Raw genomic sequence first — 22,729 nt, 5'->3', positions numbered from 1 at the left:
GCTGAAACCTGATAACTTATCCATATTTAAAGCAGTCTTGTAACCCTTGTTGCTGTAAAAATATAAATGTACCCTCTGTTACTTATTATTAGGCAATAAACTTTTAAAGGGTAAATATTGCTGTGTATCGTCCAGTGCACTTCTTTTATTTATTCTGAATTAACTACTTTAAAGTTTAGATTTTAAGTATAATATTTCAGTGTATACAATTGAAAGGGGATAAGGTTTAGCCCCCCCCCCAATTCATTTTGATTATTAGTTCATTTCATGTATTTGAAGTAATTTACATTCCAGTTAATGATTAATTCATGATTTTTTGTCTGTAACTGTTCAATGTTCTTTTAATTGCTTAATGTTATGTTCATTTTAATACTCTTTCTGCTCCTTTTGTTTCTGTGACCTTAAGAAAGCTGAAGCTTGGCCAACGAGATACACGTCTGTAGAATCGTGAGATTAAGTTAAAGGAGAAATTCTTTTTTTTTTTTTTATGAGCACAATAAAATTATAAACCCACGCTAACAGATATCGTTTTTCATTCATTGTCATGGATTTATTCTTATTCTTTTTTTCATCTATTAATGGACTAGATTGCATGATGGCTGTATGTGAAACTGAGCCCACTCTACTGGTGTAGAGCATATAGTCATTGGTTGCATGACAAGCGACGTTCGGGAACTGTAACATATATATATATATATATATAAAAAATGGATTTTTTAAATGTACAATTCTGTTCATAGGTTTTATTCAGGTTTGAAAAAGCTTTAAAATGTGACTGCTTTTAAAAAATAGTGTTGAGTTGATTTTTATTAATTAACAAAATGGAAAGTATGAACAGATTAGAAATCAAAATGAAATCAATATTTGCTGTGACTATTTCTAGGTACAGTTTTTGTAGGAACTCGGCAGGTAGGTTGTTCCATACATCTTGACGAACTAAGCAGAGATCTTTTGTGGATAGTCTGCCTTAAATCCTTCTGTTTCTTCACGAAATGCCAGACAAATTTATTGACGTTGAGGTCAGGACTCTGTGTTGGCCAAACTTTTACTTCCAGGACTCCATGTTCTTCTCTATGTTGAAGATAGTTCATAAAGACATTGGCTGTATTTTTGTGGTTGTTGTCATGCTGCAGAATTAATTTGAGCCCAATCACATGTCTCCCTGATGGTACTGTATGATGGATAAGTATCTGCCTGAAATTTCTCCGCACTGAAGACCATTAATCCTGACCAAATCTCCAACTCTTTTGCGGAAATGGAGTAACACCTGCCCAGTATTTCCACAATACTGTAATTACTTAAAAGTACAAGTATTCAGTTTCTAAGGTATATAATGACCACTGTATTTCAAGTTGGAATGGAAACCAGAAAGCCTGTTGGAATCCTACTCACATATCAGAGTAAACATGAACAGAAAGTAAACCCAGAGTGTAGCCATTTTTACCACCATACCTCCTGAAGGAAAGTGTAATTAAAACAAATTATTAAAACAATTTAAATGTATATATAAATACTCAGATTTTATTTAATATGCTGAATTACAGTAGTAAGACTAACATTAGTTTATTGCATAAATATGTATTGGATCATCTGGCTTTAAGTCACTACGTTACCATGATATTCACCAAGCATTGCTTAAGATTTCACTAGGAGACAAAATAAACACTAGACTGGTGTTAAAAATTAGATTTATTTAAGATTTAGCCAGTCTAAGTGATTTTAACATGGACATGGGTATAAACAACCTTATATGTTTCTTCACAGCGTTCCTGAGCATCACCTCAGAAACAACAACTTCCCCAGCTATTGTGCTCTCACCAGAAAAGAGAAATGGCTCTTTAGCAGCATTAAAGAAAGCACAAACACACCAAGGCGACCCCTTATCTCACTGAACAACCCTTGAAACAACATAAACTAAGTGTTCATTTGCAAAGCTCTTTAATGAACTTTGCGTCCAAACTACTTTTAAAAGCGACCAGTGTGAGCTTATATAGTCGCACAGCATAAGCCCCGCCCCTTCTGCAGGTGCGACTCGAATCACGTGACAAAAACTCAGGCAGAAGCGGTCTCGGATTTTGACCGAAAGCGGCTGTTCACCTCCAACTCGGAAACGGAGATTTTGAGATTGTAACTCGACCCAGATGAGCATATCATCATCATTATTATTATTATCAACAACAACATCATCATCACTAGTAAGTGTTTTTCCCCCCTCCTGCACCTGTTCCACTGCAGCGTCTTTAGTGTAGTTTATTGTATAACTTGAGACCGGATTGCGGATATGTCCGGCATTTTTCCTTTCACAATGTTTCCTGAAAATCATTTGCTTGTAGTGAATAATCCGCAAAAAAAAAACAACAACAAATGGCGCGTGCACAACAGGTTTCATTTTCATCTAAACGTTATCAATTTACAATCTTCACTTTTTCATTATGTTCGCTTTTTTATTCGTCTCGGATTGCTTTGTCAAATAGAAGAGAAAAGTTTGACATTATTGTTCCCTGCTTTGTGGTTTTAGTTATGAGTGAGTCCAGAACCCAGCGTGGACCCCGAGAGAAGCACGGAGGAGGCCACAGAGAGCGTCAACAACAACAACAACAACAACAACGACATCACCGACCGCATCAAAACACGCGACCATCTTCCAACAGCAGGTGTGTATATGTACACACTAATGCACTTTTACCCGAATATTATTTATATTTTTTTCTACCCCAATATTCACCTCAATCTGGAGTCTTCATGATCACATTTTCCAGCTCTTTCATATCCATGGATAGTTATTTTGGATAATGGACGCCAGGAAGTTCATAACATTCTCCCCCCCTTCCCTCATTTTTACAGCCTTGATCTTATCAGACAAACTACTGAACTTTTTAACCCTTTAGTATGTTGTTCTTGGAAACGAAATGTATAAAATGTACAAAAATGTAAAGAAAAAAAGCACTGTTATGACCATTGTTTCCATCATATTCTTTCTAGTGTCCTGGTATCACTTTTGATGTTTTAAATATAACCTATTTTCCAACAGATCATCTGCTAGATCCCAGTACACCTCTAGAAACCAGTCATCCCATTCCCAGCATGGGAGAAGGCCAACATCAGGAGATGTCCATGGGTCAAAGTGTGCCCACATTTGCTCCAGAAGGGGTGTGTATCAGGAAATCAGGTGTAGATTGGCAGTGTGAATTTATCGATCTTGAGCAGTGCCCCAAAAACCCTTTTTTTTTTGCAGCACGTATCAATTTCACAAAAGACAATTTTTCTCGGGGATCGTATTACTGTTATACATAGTATATGATTTAATTATGAATTTAGTTATGCTATGTATATAATGAAAATGAAACTCAAATCACCATAATACAGAGTCAGTGGCAGCTTAATTTTTTAATGCATAAAAAAAAAAAAACGCTGTGACTAAAATAAGTGGGGAAATGATCATTGTTTATATCATCACAGTGCGTAATACTTTCCTGCACCTTCGCAGTTTTTTTTCTATGCATTGATAAATGCAGCTGCCAGAATGAATGAATTCATTCAAATTTAAAATGAATGAATTTATTTAATAATAAAAAAATATATGCAAAAGTCAATAAAATTAAAATATAAAATAAAAGTTGTTATTCTTCCTGCACAGCCCAGTACCAAACTAAACTGGTCCGTGCTAAACTTTGTACTGGTCCGAGTTCTGGTGGTAGGGGACTGCTGATCTAGAGAGTATCTTAGGTAGTGTTATACAGGATGAAGTGGAAAATAAATAAAGAAAAAATTAATAGAGTTTTATATATAAACATATCAACATTACGGTTTTCACAGTCAGTAAGTTTTGAGCTCGTGTTTTGTAATTTTCATTTAATATAAACGAAGTAAGCGGAGGTGTGTTTGTGTAGATGTTTACAGCACAAGTAGTTCTATCTCGGCTCACACCACGCCCTACGATACTGTGTATGTTTCCTTTTTCCTATAAGCTGGTTTAACTTGTTTTGCGCTCTCTGCTTGAGTAGAAGGATTTATAAATATCGGTTTTCTACGCGCCAACACATCCGAACATTCCTATACTATTATTTACAGTTGGTTGCAATTCATATCATTTTTATTCATTTGATAGACTCACATATCTTTATTCATAAGTGCATTATTCCACTTTGTGTTACAGGAATTGTGCTGATGTGTGCATTTTTGTGCAACCTTCTGGTGTTGTTCTGTGTCGTGGCTGCTTACGTGACTCTATCAGGCATGTCGGCTATGAGTTTTGCAAGCGGCGGGAGTTTTGTTGACGCCATCATCCCGTTCGAAGGGACAGAGCTCCAGCAGGTGCGTGATCTTGATATGCAGTTTTCACAAATGAGAGCTCCTGGAATCTATGGCGGCCTGGCATTCAGCATCACGTTTGGCGTACTGTCTCTCTTATTTGTCATGTCTGGCAACAAGCCTGCCCATGTGCTTTCCCGGAAGATCCTGATTGGTCAGTTTGCATTCCAGGCGATTGGAGCAGTGGCTTATGTCATTGCAGTGGGCCTGTATTTATATTTTGTGATAAAAGTGAACTCGACAGACGTGTGTTTATTGCGCGAGCGACTGTACGCCCGTAACGGACAGACCTGGATGAACTGCAGTGTGAACGGTGCAGATGCAGCTGTGGCATTATTTGGAATCATAGTGACCATTTTATATGCTATCGGAGCCGTGCTTACTGGTAGAACAATTTACCATGTGAACCGGTATGTTAATGCTCACAATAAAGCACAAAAACCTAACCGGCCAGACAATAGCCAGGACACACCACTTGAGTCAGGCATCTATATATAAACTTCAGCCCAGAGTGTGGTTGATGTTGAATATGATGTTTTGTCTTTTTTAATATTTTGTACAAATTTTTAACATATGATGGTGTTTAAGAAACATTTTACTACACTATGCTTAAAATGTATTTTATACATCCATATTTGACTAAATCTATAATGTGAATGAGTAGGTAAATATATTAAGTTTAAATGTTAAAATACACGCTTATTGTATAGATTTTTGCTGGTTTGATTTAATGTTGTAACCGCTAGGAGGCAGTATACACTTGTTGTTTACACTGGTTTAAATACATGTTTTTTTTTGTTTGTTTTTTTTTTAAACAATATGATGTCTAGCTATGACTGCCTAATGTCAATCATGGGTTCTTAAACTTAAAGGCCCCCAAGGACCTTTTTACCTGTTGAAAAAATTAAAAACTATAACATTGAATAAATAAAATATTTCTAATTTATGGAAATTTTATTATTTTTATTCTTCTTCTTCTTCTTCTTATTATTATTATTAGTGTTTAATCAATGTATTTGTTTTTCAACTTTCCACCACATCCAAGTTGACACTTTGTTCTTTCTGTGTTATTGGGACTTGAATTAAGCCTTTTCAACTAAAGTGAGAAGTATAATTATTAAAAGGGTGCAATAATAATAATTCTTATATTTTAAACCTTGGCTATGCTTCACAGATCCACTTTAATAATCAGTATTCTGGAAGATAGTTGAGAAATGCAAAATATTATACAAACTTTGTGTGCTGTAGAACGCCTGCACAGGGCCCTGAACTCAACCCACTAAACACTCCTTGGAATAACCGGAACACTGACTTTCCTGACATGCGTGCATTACTGCATGAATTCCCTAATGGTTTTGTGGCGGGTTGCTGTCACTCATACAATCCAATAGGAGGTCTTCCCCTGAAAAAATGGAGGTTTAATATAACAGTAACTTGTGACTTCCCTAAAATGTTGATCATATATAAAGTTGGTGTGATGAGCAGGTGTCTGCATACTTTTGACCATGTTATATAGCTAATGACCATATGGTTATTTAGCCTTTTCTCTTGTGGTATCCCAAGACACAAGACAAAAGCTGATGTACTTCAGGTGGAAAGTGAGAAAGTATGTTTACTTTTCATTGTTAACCAATGAGCTGCTATTATCCATGGGATATACTTCGAGACAGCTGAAATTCCCAGCAATGCAAGTTTTTTGACTGAGATTTAGACTGAGATTTTGTCCCTTATATCTTTCAGTTCAAATAAATAGTTGATGAATGTACAACATACACAAAATTTCCAGTACTTTTATAAAGCACTATACATAAATGTAATTCAAATGGAGTCTCTTGTATAAACAATCTGCTCACTTACTATTTAAGCCTGAAGTTACCAAAGGTGTTCCATAAATGTTGTGTTTCACATATTTCCATTGTAGATGAATGTTCAGTAAATGTAATCATTTAAAGAATGACCTCACTGTTTTCTTTCAACACAATAATAGGCATATCACATTTTGAACACAAATCAAAGTGAAAATCCATGTCAATGCTAAGCAGACCAGAAAAGATTTTAACATGTTTGGATGACATTATAGTTTCTATTCAAGTCAGTCTTTTTTTGCAGCCAAGTTACAGAAGAAACAATATAAGCTCAAGCCACAAGCTAAAAAAACCCTGAGAATGTTTTTGTTTTTTTTGTGTGTTTGTGATTCAGGGTTAGTTTTCAATCTCTGGGGCAGTTCTTGTCCCCCCTGCTTTAATAATGATAAACTAGAACTTGTCAAAAGGTTTTAAGACTAGCGTGCCACAGATCTGGTCACTTTATTTCAATTCAATTAATTTTTATTTGTATAGTGCTTTTAACAATGCACATTGTTTTAAAGCAGCTTTTCACAGATAATGTGGTGCTAAAAATTAAGATGTTCTTTGTAAGTGTAAGTTTGTCCCTGATGAGTGAGCCGGTGGCGACTGTGGCAAGGAAAAACTCCCTGAGATGGCATAAAGAAGAAACCTTGAGAGGAACCAGACACAAGAGGGAACTGATCCTCATCTGGGTTGCACCGAATGTCCATTTATTGCAGATAAACGATGTTATGGGGTACATCGATGATGATTATAAGCAAACTGTAGTCCTAAATCAATGAAGCAGACTGTTGACATTACCTACAGTCCAAATCCATCTTAAAGTTCCCGAAGTGGAAAGATCCGCGGAGGGGCAGGAACAGTGGTAACTGGAACTTAGGAGCATGTTTAACTCGACCGAGAGAGAGAGAGAGAGAGAGAGAGAGAGAGGTTTGACAGGAAGAGAAGGATATGGATTATTATGTGTCCTTATTGTTGTATGAAAGTTAAGGACACTGTGCAGTTGGGGACTCCGGCAAGATTCGCTATGGCAGCATAACTAAAAGGAAGATCCAGAAGGATAAGAGACGACCCACCACACCACCGTCAACAAACCTGAGTGAACGTGTGAATGTGAGGGGACGACAGCATACAAATATCCCAGTTCACCAAACACTCTATATCCATGTTCCCTCCAGATCTGTGCCTTTACCTATGAAAAATCTACTGATAAAAGCTTGACTAAATAAATGTTTTCAGCCTTGACTTGAACACTGAGACTGTGTCTGAGTCCCGAACACTTATTGGAAGGCTGTTCCATAACTGTGGGGCTTTATTAGAGAAAGATCTGCCCCCTGCTGTAGTCTTCATTATTAGTGGTACCAACAAATAGCCTGCACCTTTTGATCTAGGTAAGAGTGGAGGATCATACTGGTAAAGAAGTTCACTCAGATACTGCGGTGCAAAACCGTTAAGTGCTTTATACGTCAGTAGTAGTATTTTATAATCAATGCGAGATTCAATTGGGAGTGTAAACTGATTAAAACGGGTGATGTGGTCATATTTTTTTAGATCTAGTGAGGACTCTTGCTGCTGCATTCTGAACTAACTGAAGCTTATTTATGCACTTATTTAAACACCCAGACAGTAAAGCGTTACAGTAGTCTAATCTAGATGTAACAAAAGCATGAACTAGTTTTTTTTGCATCTTGTAACGACATCATATTTCAAATTTTAGCAATATTTCAAAGGTGAACGAAGGCGATCCTGGTAATATTATCCACTTGAGCCTCAAAGGAAAGACTAGGGTTGATAATCACACCAAGGCTTTAGCTGAAAGTCCTCCCTCAGACGCCAGCCTGGCAGTAGAATTCGCTCGAGAACCCGGTCTGCCCCCCCTGGGGACGAATTGACTGTGCACAATGCCACGGATGTCGGGCTGTGGTCGTGCTGCAGACCTACCTCGCCTTTTTTCGGTCGTCATGCATCTAATGGTCAGGTGTCCACATACATTTGACCAAATGGTAAATTTTATTAGCCATTTATTCTGACCATACAATACATGTTTGTACTAACGATAATAAAAGGACAACCACTAAATATACCCGGTGCAAGGACATTTTTTGGAAAACCAGACATTTCTGCATTGTTCAATACTTTATTTTAAACTGCAGTAGCATTTTAGCATAGCATAGGTGAAATACAGTCAATTATACAGTATAAATAGAAAAACCTCATAAGATCGAGAATATCTAACGTTGGGAAACAGGTTTTTTTTTTAATTTGCCACAGTGCCATGTATTCCACATTGGGGCACAATAAGTCTTGTTCTAATCAACATCATATTCACTTATATCTTCTTGCACATCTGTCAGGATCACTTCACACTGTGTATGCTATCTTTTTTTAGCCTTTTGTTTATCCACTAAATGCTCATATTAATGAATGTATAGCTTGATAAATTAACCTGCTAATATATAATAAAAACTTCAAATAAACTCAATTGAAATTGTACTGTACACAGTAAAATATGTATCACTATAAAAGTGCTCTCTGTATTGCAGTTATCTTATGACTCAGACAAATATTATAGACAAGAGGTGTGTCCTTTAATCTTGAATTCTTTGCTTTAGTCATACTGAGAACAAGTGCTGACAGCAGAAGAACACGCGCACGTACCGAATGCTGGCCAAAGTGCATGTGAGCTGTAGTATGTAGCGGACAGTGCGTGTTCCTCTTTTTTGTCCTCCCCTATCCTTCTTGTTTTTCCTTTTCTTTTTGTCTTCTTTACTGCCTGAATATAGCAGATGTTCTTGTAGGACTGCACACTCTGTAATCTCATTGTCCAGGTAAGCTCTATGTAAAGACTTTAGCATAAAATATGAACTTTGTACTATTTCAAATATTGGTTCATTTAAAACAAGACTCCACTAGTGCTGAATGATAACGTAGTGATATACGTGTTGATAAATGATATATGCATTAAACACTTTCTTTCTGTCATAAGTGAGCTACACAGCCTTACTCTGAAGAGAAAAATGACAGTGTGGAAAGAAAATGCTTAGTTCTTTTCTTTCTTAAGGTGTGACTGGGCTGTAGAGATCTAGCCAAGGTGACTTAAGTCAAACTGTGTTTTTATTACATTCCAGACACATTATGACTATCTTGATATACTTTATGACATACCTTATACCACAATTCAGAGAGTGTGTAAGGACATGTTTTCATGTAAATCTTAAAGCAATATTTAATGGTCTGCTTTTAATGAATTTAAACAACACAAACATGTTATAAGAATTAATGTCTATTTCATGACCATATAATGTTCAATAGGTATTTTAGTGAATTGCTTGATTTTTCTACTGATGAAATCTTACATAGATATTCCATAAAAATAAACATATAATGGCAGCTTCTGTATGTTGAAGACAGGGAGCACTGGAGCTTGTTTCTTTATATTTTTGGTTGCTTTAAGATTTGCTTTAGCATTGACCTGAAAAACCAGATACAACATTTTAAAGTGGTGTGAACAGGAATTCACTTTGCTTTATCACTTCTCAAGGAGACTGCAGCAGCGCTTTATTCCTTTAGGATCTCTTACTCTAATGTACTCATAGATTCACTATGCTCAAACAGATCAGTTGTAGATTGCTAACTCGAAGAATCGAGCATTCTAGAACCTTGAATCCAACATTGGTGGGCCATCAGGGCCAGCAAAGCCTTCTCTGCTGGCCTAAACACTATCAGAAGCACTGACCTACATTTACAACCTAAATTCTAATATTTGTTCCATGAAATTGTATTATTTTATTCCCAACAGTTTATTCTCTTCATTCCGTAGTGTTTCTCTTGGCTGCACTGCTTCCAGTACATATATGTGGATGTTAGATTTTTTGTCCAATCAGATTTTAGCCTCTATGTGCTGCAAAGTCAATCTAATCTGCCCAGGGCCTTCAGAATCAGTAGTGCTGGCTGATGTACCGTAGACTATATTAGCAATGGGTCTGTTTTTTTAACCAATCAGATTTCAAAATCGCCTCACAGGCTAAAAAGCAGCTAAACATCGTGAGGAGGTTGGCCAACCCTGAAGCAAGCTAACATGTCTCAGCCTGGGAAAGAGTTTGTTCACCACTTCCAGACCAGTGAATACGAACGGTACCACTGGCTTACAGCCTCTGAGGAGTGGTGCAAATTATGAGTATGCATCTCTGGTGTATTTAATAACTTTTTAAAATGTTTTTGTTATTAGACAAATATTGATTCTAAACTGCTCCAGATGATGTAGGTGGCAAAGTTGTGGTTGTAGTGTAGAGGTTTGGAGTTGTCTTAACTGGGCTTCTTGCTTCAGTAAAAATGGTATTTACCCTCCATATGTGAAATGCCTGTCTCTGTAATGCCACGCATTGTTATATTGCATTTTTGTATAGTAGGTTTATGGATGTGGTGAGGGAAGACATGCAGGTGGTTGGGGTGAAAGAGGCAGATGTACAGGACAGGGGGGTATGGAGACGGATGATCCACTGTGGCGACCATTAATGGGAGAAGCCGAAAGAAGAAGAAGAAGATTGATGGTTTCTATAATTGTGACATGATAGTGGTGGTATTAAGAGGTAGATTATGTCGGGTAAGTCCCCACTGAAGGCCCAGGTACCAAATGCACGGCCCGCCACTGGAATCCAATATTTGTTGTGTCCTCAATTCCACACCAATGTCTAAATAATCTAACATTAAATGTTATCGAATGCTGGTGTGTAAGAAAAGAACCTTTGAGCTTTTGTTTTTTGATACCAACAGTGAAAACAGACTGACAAATCACTTGTTTTTTGTCTCTGATTAAATTCAATTGTAATTGTAATAATTGTAATTGCTGTAGCCCATTCACTTCAAAAGGTCTGATATATATTTCTGTTTAGGATGGTTTTATAGGGTGTATTCTTAGTTAATGTATGCTTCCAGCCAGCTGGAAACAGTATGGTCTGGTCCTCTAGATGTTTTTTGTACCAATCTGTGTAGACTATAGTCTGTAAGATATTCAATCCAGCCCAACTGGCAGCGAATTGAATGGTGAATTTCAGGGTCGAGTTTTGCTTTAACCTATATTGCCTTTTAACCCTTATGGTTTATCATATGGATGAACTCAAAAGAGCATATTGTTATTATTTTTTTTAGAGAGTTCAATGATGGCAGAAGAATGCGAATTTGACCTGAACTACATCACCGAGCGCATAATTGCTGTATCTTTTAATCAGTCATGCCCAGAGAAGACCTACCTACACAACTTACACAACATCACGCAGATGTTGCAGTCCAAACACTCAGACAATTACATGGTGAGGACAGTTTTATAAAAACTTTTTTGATGAATACTTTTTTGATGAATATGAAAACTCAAAAAAATTTTTGATGAATACATTTGCATTGTCTTTGAGACTGTCTAATTGGCCAAATATTTGCTTCATTAACTTATAGAATATAAGAAAGTCTTGTGTTTTTCCTGATGGCAGGTTATTAACATTTCGGAGCCCAGGGAAGAGCTAAGGAGAATAAACGCCAGGGTAAAGTCTACAAAACAGTTGACAAGATATATATATATATATATATATATATATATATATATATATATATATATATATATATATATATATATATAAATCTAACCCTGATCTCTGCATGTGCTACATTCATTTATATCTGTGTATTCTCTCAGGTACTGGATGTTGGCTGGCCAGAACAGCATGCTCCAACCCTGCATTTACTGTGTTATATGTGTAAGAGCATCGAAACTTGGCTCAGTACACACAGCGAACATGTCGTCCTGCTACACTGCAGGGTAAACCCTCAACCCATCTTTCTGTTTCCTTCATATCACTTTTCATCCAGGTCTTGCTTGTAAACTATTGTATCATTAAAGCGCTATTGTTCAAAGGATGGGTTCGGATTTATTGTCTGTGTCAGAGTATGAGTACAAAGACAATGATCTGTAGTTAGCATCTGAGCAGCAATGCAAATATCAAATAAATAAAGGTTATAGTGCAATAGTTATGGTAACAGTGTACATGTAAAGCTAAACAGTATGATGCATAGCAGTAATGCAAATAGCAAATTAAGTTATATAAAGTAAAGATTTATGGTGAAATAAGTTCAGATAAGCAGTACACAGGTAGAAGCAAGAATGCTGAATGTTCTCTCATGGATGCTTTCGTTCCATAGAAAAAAGTATGTAACAACAGAAGCAGTTTTTTCCTACACGTAGTGTGTTATGCTTGCTTAAGTCAGTAAATGCTAGTGCAAGTGTTAGCAAAACAATGTTAGCATCACAGAGGTTATTCTGTTTTAATAAAATGGCTTACTAAATATCTTTCATTATCAGGTTTCTATTGTATTGGTAATGCACTTTCAACAGTAAACACAACTGGCACAAAGCTGCTTTTATTATGAATATAGCTTGATTCGTAATGAGCAAGATGGCATGAGAAAGAAACTCAAAATTAATCCAATATCCTGATATGACTGAGGAAAGATTTGCATTTATTTTTATACAAAAAGACATATCTGGGGAGCATGACCTACTTTATAATCTAATAGATGTGATCTATAACATTGATAGAGATATTGTACTTCTATGATGCACTCTTAAGTGCTGTGTCATATGCACAATCTCACATTGTTTCTTTAATAGGGCACAAAAGATCGGATCGGAGTGATCATTTCATCCTATATTAACCTTCCAAGCATCTCTAGCAGGTAAAATGAACATAACACATGTATTTTAGCTTCCAATATAGGCAAGCGAGACAAAAACATTTTTTAGCAAAATTAGGATTTTATATATATACACCAAGCACATTTCACAAAAACTAAGAGGGTAATAAACAGGGATAAGTTAGTATCAATATTTACAACTATTATTAACATGAAATTGTAAATAACGTGTCAAAAAATGCTATTTACACTGTTTTATTGATTTTATGTAATATGATATATGTTATTTTCATAACAAAAAGCAAATGAGCTACATTACATTAAATGTCTTTTAAGACTAGTTTTGGATTGAACTTTTTTATAGTAACATACAATTCTACCTGATAACATTGTTCTCTGTAGTTTTGTAATGAATTGATCAAAAGTACAATATCAATCAACTAGTAACTGATAACAAATAACCTGACATTAGCAAAGAACAGGGAAATGAACTTAAATAAATATTGCCTGTAAATGTTAGCAAATGAGCAAAACTTACCCCAACATTAAGTTTTCCAACTTAAATGGAAATCATGAATTCTAGCAAGCAAACAAGGTCATCTTGTTTTATACGATTCTTGAAGTGACATCATATTAAAACATCTGAGAAGACACTCATGGCTTTTCACACACACACACACACACACACACACACACACACTGCTAAACCTAGCTCTTTGAACAAATATACAGGTATAACAAACATCCACTGGATGAATATGAAAAGATGAAAGACTTCAATTAATTGCAAAAAAATGTTTAAAAAAAAATTTTGATAAAAGGGGAGAAAACAAGTTTCTCTTCTCTTCTTGAAATTCTAAATGCCATTAATCAAGAGTAAAAATATTTAATTGTTGTAACAAAATACTTAAATCAAAGTAATCCCCTGATATAAATATAAATATATTTTGCATAACACATTATTTTTCATATTAAGGAAAGTGTGTTTAAGAGGTCAGGGATAAGAGGCTCCTTGGATGAACTTTGAGCCAAAGTTTTGTTTTGTTTGTGGGAGGGTTGCCATGTGATTTCCAAATGCCTGCCAGCTCCATAGCTAACATGAAAGATCAATAATGCACCGGTTATTAGCGTATATTATAATACATATACGATTTTACTGGATCAAATGTACAGTATTGTAAATGCGAATTTTTAGCTACCTGTAAGCATTTCTACATTGTCTATCCATTGATTTCTCATTGCATAATCTCTCTCTCTCTCTCTCTCTCTCTCTCTCTCTGTGTCAGTGATGAGAAGGCTTTAGACTGCTACACAATGAAAAGGTTCTACAGTGATAAGATGGCTTCCTTCTTGACTCCATCCCAAAAAAGGCAAACATTTTCTCTCTAAGTATTGTGTATGCAGCAGATCAGTCATAGGAGTAAAGTGGCATAAAGGGGATAATTTTAAACATGTGATTTGTGCATGTTCTGTGTGATACAAATATGACACAGAACATGCATTATACAGTAGTATTTCTTGTTGATTTTCTCTGTGAAGTACCGATTACCAAATGCAATATGATTACAATTTTATCAAATTATAAAAGCGCTACCATGAATGGGACAAATAGCGTTTACAGCTGCCCCTAAACATCTCTTCATGTTGTACGTATCTCACAGTGCTGTTGATTTCCTACTGATCAGATGCTACTTTTATAATTGCATGTTTGAGACAGGAGTTCAGCGAATTTGTATTGCACTCGGTTTAAAATTTCCAATACATCAAACAACTTAGCATTTTTTTTCGTCTGTGTCATCATTTTCAGATGTAAAAGCAATTTCTTTGTGTTTTGCTTTGACACTAAAAATTCTTCAAAACAAGAGATCTCTCAGTAACATGGCATTTCTGTTATCCAATGTATGTAAAAAGAAAAACTAAATTGTTTGGTGAATGTTCTAGAAAATTAAATGTTATTATAAAATTAATAAAAAATTCTTCATGTTGGTAATACACTGGTATACTGTATAAGGAAGTAAACATTTTAGAAAGTGCTGTTATAGGAAAATAATCAATTGGGTGATAACAGGAAAACTAAACAGTGACTGAAGTAAGATCTGTGAATAGATAAACTGTAATATAGTCACAACATTCAGTATGACAGATGAGGAACTGTTGTTTAGGTGACTAAGAATGTAATGAAGGATGTGATCAGACTGTCAGCAAGAACAGTCATTCCATAATACACCAAGATTAATATTTGAGTCTGGTTGCCACGCATAAGCCTGTCATTACAAAGATAAATGCACAAGCAGGCACAGTGTGGGTCTGAATCCTGCAGTGGCAGGCCATCAGGGCCAGCAAGGTCTTCTCTCCTGACCTAAACACCACACACATCTGAATCATTAACTTACCTTTTAATATATTCTACCATTAAAATGATGCATTAAATTATTTCCATTAATCTATTATTTTCATTTTATAGTGTTTCTCTCACTTGCACCACTTTGTGTAGTGTAAGTTTAGTTTAGAGTTTATATGCAATTATATCTTACATCACATGTTGCCAAATCTGCAATGAGGAATACAGCTTGCACCCCAAGCATAAAGTGCATGTTTAATCCTGTGCGCCACTGGAATGCTTTGTTACTGTAGGGCGTTAGATCCTGCCCACTTGTCCACTCAGATCACATGCATAATTTCACTCAGTCCATGCAAATTTGCAAAAATATTACTGAAACAGATCATAGTAACTTATACTCAGCATTTGAACACCACCTAGATCCCTAACTTGGCCACTGTTCAAATCGTAGCCAAAAAAAAAAAATACAGTAGTTTTCCTTGTTAGTGGTGGACAAAGTACACAAAGCATGTACTTGAGTAAAAGTAGAGATACAGTAGGTAAAATATGACTCCAGTAAAAGTACTACCTTTAAACTTTTGATTGAGTAAAAGTACAAAAGTATTCATCTTTAAATGTACTCAGCAGTCCACAAATTTGCATACATTTCTGAGAGCTTCATTTCATGTATAAATAACACTCTAAATGCTTTTATTGAATACGTTGAATACTTCTAAACACTATATATTTCAGATATCAGAGATGTCTGGATATTAGAGTATGGATATAAAGTTTCTTAGATTATTGTATGATTTCTGTTTGTATTACATGCTTATATTATCTTATTCTATTCTACTTCTATCCTATTCTACTTTCAGAGTATGAAATTAATTATTAGAAGGAATAATACCATGTTTTTAATCAACACATATGTTATAGCATCCAAAAGCTCACAAAAATAATGACATGGTCCAGGCTGAATTTTTGTCAGAGGAAAGGATTATTAAAAAATCACTGCAAGGTTATTGTTCATGGTTTTTGCTTTATCAAATTATAAAATGTTTCTATCTTGAAAGGAGTGCTTTCTTAGAGTATAATTTTCCCTTTCACAGGGAACAAGGGCTCACTGGATAGTTTGCCAAGGATAAAACTCATGTATATCGTATGCTATGGCCTTCAGAATGACTCAGTTAGAAGCCAGTCAGAAGTTGAACACCTGTAGGAGATTTTGCTCTGACATTTTTTCCACCACGGTCAACAAAATATGAAGTGAGGGAATAACGTTTGAAAGAATGCTGTTCCGTCTCTCGAGTACAAGTCCAGAACCTGTAGAATATTTATATTATATATATTATATATTTATAATAGTGTTTTGTGTCATAAATCAGATTCCCATCCCTTGCATTTTTAAGCAGCAGATATTTAACCTGTGTCTGTTAATATGGAAAGAATTTTATTGCAATGCTATGAAGAGATTGATGGTAGTATGTGTGATTCAGGTATGTGCAGATGTTTGGCAAGCTCCTGGCCCATCAGATTAAGATAAACTCCTCTCCTCTCCTCTTCCACTTCATCTCTCTGAAGAACATGCCAAACATGCACCCCACAGGCAAGAACTAAACACACTCGCAGACACAGACTCATTAGTATTAAACCGTATTAAATGTCTACATTTCTGCTTCTTAAAGCATGCATTTTTTTTTTTTAGTATGCAGTCTATTTGTGAAAGTATACCAAGACATGCAGCTGGTGTGCACAACCGGAATACAGTAAGATACTCACACATTACACCAAAGAAATTATCACGTGTGGCGAGGTGGCACTATCGTTAAATGTATTTGACTCTCAGTCAGGTCTCTGTGGGTCAGACGGACAAAGTGTATTTTGCTCTGGAACCACCACAGCTTCTCAAAGGAGACATTGTGGTGAGTTAATGACACGTCTTATGTGACTACTCACTCATACATTGTCAGCATTTTGTAGCAGTGCACCACAGTTTTAACATTTCATTTAAATTGTGTAAGTGATACTACAATGAGATTTTTTTTGCAGATTGTATGCTATCATAAAAACGTCACAAAGAAGAGCAGAGAAGCTGTGTTTCGCATACAGTTTCACACAGGCACTCTTCATGGGCACCCCGCCGTCTTCCACAAAAAGGAGCTTGATCTCGCAAACAAAGGTACTTGTCAGTCTGAAATGCACTTTCAAGGAGAACATAGATTTCCAGTTGTCTTTCTTTGTGGTGTGGCATACAAAAAAATGCAGGTGTAACAGAGGGATAAAATGTTAAACATACTTACAAAATGATTATTTTAAAGACTGTATGATGACCTGCCACTTTTATATATATTGCATAATGGAACATTTTAATTGCATTGCAAAAAATGACAGCTGAGCCCATCGTCATTTCTAGGATATGACCTGACTCTCTCTCTGGAAGCCCCCGCCATCTTCTTTTCATTTTTTAACACTAGTAATATTCTGGCCTGAGCTCATAATTCTTGAAAGATTCATTGCAAAACAAATGTCAAGGAGCTAAAAACTATTTAATTTGTTCCAGACTGGATAACTGTGTGTAATATTTTGTTTAATGTTGTACAATGTTGTGTGTTAAGGTAAGGGTTAGGCTTATAATAGGATCCAGGTTCAGCTGCTACACTTTTTATCTTTGTAGCAATGACTATCTCATACAATATGCTTGATGCAGTGTCTCTGCTTCCTGTCAAGGAAATGGGAAGTGTTTTTGACCAAGGCAAAAAATCTTGGGCTCATGGAGAAAGAAAGTTCTATAGTCTGTTCCTAAGATGGCATACTGAAGTCCTACTATGGAGTAGAGTATTTCTCACTGCTCTTGCAATAACATTCTTGTACAAAACAAACAAGTGTTGAAAAAAGTCATGAACTGTACAATATTTGCAGGACAAATCAAAGATTGTGTAATGGACACTTGCATGTCAGATCAGGAACATTGAGTGACACTGGGCAGTGGAGTTGCAGGGAGAAGAGATGGAGAAGGTGGAGGAGTTCAGGTACCTGGGGTAAACAGTGCAAAGTAATAGAGAGTGTGTTGGAGAAGTAAAGAAAAGAGTGCAGGCAGGGTGGAGTGGGTGGAGAAGAGTGACAGAAGTGATTTGTGATAGAAGAGTGAAATGAAAAGTTTATAGGACTGTGGTGAGACCTGTGATGTTGTATGGATTAGAGACAGTGGCATTGAGTAAAAGACAGGAGGTGGAGCTGGAGGTAGCAGAGCTGAAGATGTTGAGGTTTTCGTTAGGAGTGACGAAGATGGACAGGATTAGAAACGAGTTTATTAGAGGGACAGCGCATGTAGGACGTTTTGGAGACAAGGTGAGGGAGACATGTGCAGAGGAGGGACATGGGGGAGAATGCTGAGGATGGAGCCAACATGCAGGAGGAAAAGAGGAAGGCCAAAGAGGAGGTTTATGGATGTGGTGAGGGAAGACATGCAGGTAGTTGGTTTGAAAGAGGGAGATGTAGAGGACAATGGGGTATGGAGACGGATGAGCCGCTGGTAACCCCTAATGGGAGCAGCCGAAAGACGATGATGATTAAGTTACATCCATATTTTAAAAAATGGGTCCACCAAGCTAGAATGCTGTTATCAAATTCTGAGCAGATATCAGAATTAACAGCAAGCATGATTTGCTGGAAACCATCAATACCACCAACTTTTACAAAGAAATGACTATAATGTATATAGTAAAGACCCGGACTGTTTTGCTTATACAGCATCTGTATAATAATATAAGAATTATATTATATCTGAATAATACACTGTTCTTGATAGATTTCTAAAGCAGCATATACATTGAAGTAAAAAATGGCTAAACTTATTAAATGTATTTATTTTTTTTTTTATTAAAGAAGCCTGTAAAATATATTTACACTGTTTACATACACTGTTACTGAGTCAATACTATTACACTTCAAAATGACGTCCTTAGAAGGAAAGTGAAAGACATAGCATTCATAGGTGCGTATGCAACAGTAAAACAGTAAAAATATGACACTCTGTCTATTTCTAAAACAGATCCCAGATTTTTGGAGGAAACAGAGGTGGAGGTAGTTTTCTCAGAAAATATGGCTCAAATTCCAGGTTTTCCACAAGGTAAGCATTTTAATCTTGCCATCCTAATTAGTGATAATTACTTGATTGAATGAATAAAGTATAATGCAAATTGCTTTGGTTGTATATTAAGACTGAGCCCCTTGTTGTCCAGAACTTTAGGAGAAGAATAAAGTGAAGTAACAGCTTCTTTATCACATTCACAGAAAAAATTGTCTGTGCGCCTCAGGGGACAAACACATTCATATTCATAAATATAAAGAATTACAAAATAAAATAAAATCAGAAAGCCTGTGTACTTGGCACAGATCTGCTCTTTGTCATGCTGATGTTAGTTACTCTGTGTAAAGGGAGTGTCGGCTGGATGAACAGCTCTGCAGTTATTATTGACTATGACACACTGGATCCTTTGGTTCACTGGGATTCTTATGAGAACGTTACAGCAGGAGGTACTGTATCCACACAGACATGTTCTTATCTTCTGTTTGGTTCAAAGAGATCATGTTTAATCATTTGCCTCACTTCAACAGGGATTGGGGTTTAAATCCTGCCTCAACCCTGTGCCGCACTACTTCATTGACATGTATCTGAAGTGTGTGAATGTGTACTGTTGGTAAAGGACCATGTGAAGGGTTCTTAATCTCTCCAGGTTGTCCTCAACATTGTGCACCGGGTTGGAGATAGTTTCGTGATCCTGTATAAGATAAGTGGTATAGAGAATGCATGGATGGATGGAAGTCAGGACCATTCACAAATATGTGAAGTGTCTTTTATAAGCATTTTGCTCAGACTATAAAATGTAAGAGATCTATCGATATTATTACAGTAATCATATTCTTCATTTCAGCTTTGCCATTTTGATGCTGTCAAAGCCAAAAAGATTGACCTGAATCAAGCTATGAAACTAACTGAAACAAACTATGTCCTTTCATTTGGATAAATTTTATCTTACCTTAAATTTGATCTAAATCTTAACTTACTAGCTGCAGACACACATGTGCTCATGAATGAATAGTTTGTGTGTAGGTTTGACGTTGTATATTTCTCACCACTATTTTGTTGTACACTGTGAATGGGTTCAGGATGCTGTTGTTTACAGGATACTGAAGTCTAGAGACCGGTGTCTGGGGAATATTTACTGCATTTGTTTTACTAGAGATGTGGTCCACATAATTTCAAGGAACAAGACAAAACAAGACACAGACACACACACACACACACACACACACACACACACACACACACACACACACACACACACACACACACATTGGCATAACCATTATAAGGTAACATATAGTTAGCCCAGAATCCTAAAAATTCCTCTTAAGTCTTCTTGAATTGCACTTCTTGTGCTCTCCATTCATGTACTATATTGTTGGAATGCTGTGGCTTTAAGCATGAACTGGCTTTAAAGCACTAAACAAACTATAGACAGACTCATTTTAGTCCTTTAGATGTCAACTACGGGAATATACTCTAGGGATGGATATAGAGGTTAACCATTAATACTTTTAATTTCATATCAATACGCCTAACCTTAATAAACTTTGCTGAGAATTTGTTTTTGGAATTAATAATTGAATGAATGAATGAGTGGTGTATAAATGAGTGAATGAATGGGAGAATGGGATGCGACTTTACTTGCATGTGCATGCATGAAAATTAAATCTATTATTATTATTGAATTAATATTAAAGTTTAAAATACTCAATAGAAAATTATATATTACTTTTAAAACGATTACAATAACCTATATTCAACACATTATTTAATAACCAAAAAAGCAGTCACCAGTTCATATTATAAAAATGTTTTAATGCCAATATCTAGGGTTTTTATTTAAGCCCGGATAAATGGGGAGAGTTGCGTTAGGAAAGGCATCCAGCGTAAAACCATGTGCCAAATCAAACATGCGGATCATAAATAGGCATTATCCGCTGTGGCAACCCCTAATGGGAGAAGCCGAAAGAAAGTTTATCCAGATTTTTATTTCTAAAATTAGCAGTTTAGAAATATCATTCTACAATCCCAAATACCCTGTTTATTCACTGCTGATAACTTTGTGTTCGCAGATAGATGTAATAATTAAGAATAGCAAAACCTGTCACAATACACTATAACAAAGAAAACTTGTTCAGCATTTATTAACATTAGTTAACTCACTTAACATACTGTTTGCAGCTGTGCAAGTGTTCTTGCACTAACCTCTAAATAATGTACCGGTAAATAATGCCCCAGATATATTTATCATGGAAGTACTGAAAACATGAATGAGGAAATGGTGCTCTGCTATATACCTATAGTTGGAATCAGCCATTTAAGAGAATACATTCAACCCTTTACCAGACTCACTGGCTTGACCCCTGCGTCATCTTTTCACAGGACTGAATCAAAATGCTTGAATTACTGTAAACCATTCTGAAGTGAATGAACTGTTGTGAAGAAAGCGCAGCCAAGTTCAAACAGGCAAGTTCCAGTGATGAGAATGTAAAATGCTTACATTAGCTACAATAATTGAAAGAAATTGCCGTTTTGTTGAGTCTGTGCCCATTATAGCCTCAATTTCCTGTTCTTGGCTGCCATGTGTGCACCTTCTGCTGTTGAAGCCCATCCACCGTTTAATGTGTTGTACATTCTGAAAAGCTTTTCAGCTCACCATGGTTGTAAAGAGTGCTGGTTTGAGTTGTTGCCTTTCTGTTCATTCACACCGGTCTGTTCATTCTTCCCGGAGCTCTCTTATCAACATTTCTGCCTGTAATACCTTTTTGCACCATTTTGTGTAATAATTGTGTGAGGAAATCCCAGGAAAATTGAGCCAAACCAGCATCAACAACCATGCTATGGTTGGTAGATTAGTGGTTAAGGCATTTGTCTATGGATCAGGTCATGAGTTCAAATCCTAACCTTACCAAGCTTCCACTTCTGGGCCCCTGAGCAAGGCCCTTAACCACTTTGGCATGTGCCAAATGCAATAAATGTAAATGCTGCAACCAGCATTCGCTCATACAACTAGCATGTAAGAAAAAAAGCTATTAATATGTTTCTTTTTAAATACAAAGCATACTCCCTACCAAGATCACAATGTTACCAGAAGTTGTTGTCTCATATTATTTTGCTGCCATTATGATTCAACAAAAGAGAAAGCATTTGATTTTTATATCAATGATAATGCGGATCTAAGTACCCAAAGCTATGGAAGTTCCCTGTCACAGAAAGCTAGAAGGAGAAACTTTGAGACAGAGAGAAAACTACCACTATAGTCCAAAGACTATAGTCTTTCACTAATGGAGACTCCACACCATCTGTATGTGACCGTTTAGGGAGTAAAACATTTTTGGACCCATTTCAGGCTCCAGACAGAGGAAATAACAGGCCGGATATTTAAAAGCAGCCTGTTTTTTCTCCGTCACTCTCTGAAAAAACCAAAAAAACAAACCCAAACACAAGTGTGTGTGTTTGTCAGAGGGCAGTGATTTA

General features: G+C 36.2%; 2 protein-coding genes across 2 annotated transcripts in view; both read left to right on the top strand.

Annotated features, from left to right (window-relative positions):
* Positions 1-627: 627 nt before the first annotated feature.
* si:ch211-191a24.4 (uncharacterized protein LOC100150331 homolog) lies at positions 628-5,257 on the top strand. The gene is made up of 4 exons (XM_046836580.1): positions 628-2,195; positions 2,519-2,654; positions 3,032-3,150; positions 4,157-5,257. The coding sequence occupies exons 2-4, from the start codon at positions 2,521-2,523 to the stop codon at positions 4,807-4,809; spliced, it is 906 nt and encodes a 301-aa protein (XP_046692536.1). The 5' UTR covers positions 628-2,195; positions 2,519-2,520; the 3' UTR covers positions 4,810-5,257.
* Positions 5,258-8,791: 3,534 nt separating this feature from the next.
* si:ch211-191a24.3 (tensin-3) overlaps positions 8,792-22,729 on the top strand; it is a 41,285-nt gene continuing 27,347 nt past the window's right edge. The window contains exons 1-12 of the mRNA XM_046835909.1: positions 8,792-8,986; positions 11,307-11,467; positions 11,642-11,692; positions 11,845-11,967; positions 12,817-12,881; positions 14,126-14,209; positions 16,659-16,768; positions 16,868-16,928; positions 17,009-17,084; positions 17,212-17,341; positions 19,214-19,291; positions 19,600-19,698. Coding sequence (XP_046691865.1) covers positions 11,315-11,467; positions 11,642-11,692; positions 11,845-11,967; positions 12,817-12,881; positions 14,126-14,209; positions 16,659-16,768; positions 16,868-16,928; positions 17,009-17,084; positions 17,212-17,341; positions 19,214-19,291; positions 19,600-19,698 — 1,030 coding nt within the window. The 5' untranslated portion in view covers positions 8,792-8,986; positions 11,307-11,314. The remainder of the gene's footprint in view (positions 8,987-11,306; positions 11,468-11,641; positions 11,693-11,844; positions 11,968-12,816; positions 12,882-14,125; positions 14,210-16,658; positions 16,769-16,867; positions 16,929-17,008; positions 17,085-17,211; positions 17,342-19,213; positions 19,292-19,599; positions 19,699-22,729) is intronic.

Source organism: Silurus meridionalis, chromosome 23 (genome assembly GCF_014805685.1).
Source record: "Silurus meridionalis isolate SWU-2019-XX chromosome 23, ASM1480568v1, whole genome shotgun sequence".
Taxonomy (NCBI): Eukaryota; Metazoa; Chordata; class Actinopteri; order Siluriformes; family Siluridae; genus Silurus; species Silurus meridionalis.
Note: the sequence above shows the minus strand (reverse complement) of the source record. Positions and strands in the feature narration are given on the sequence as shown.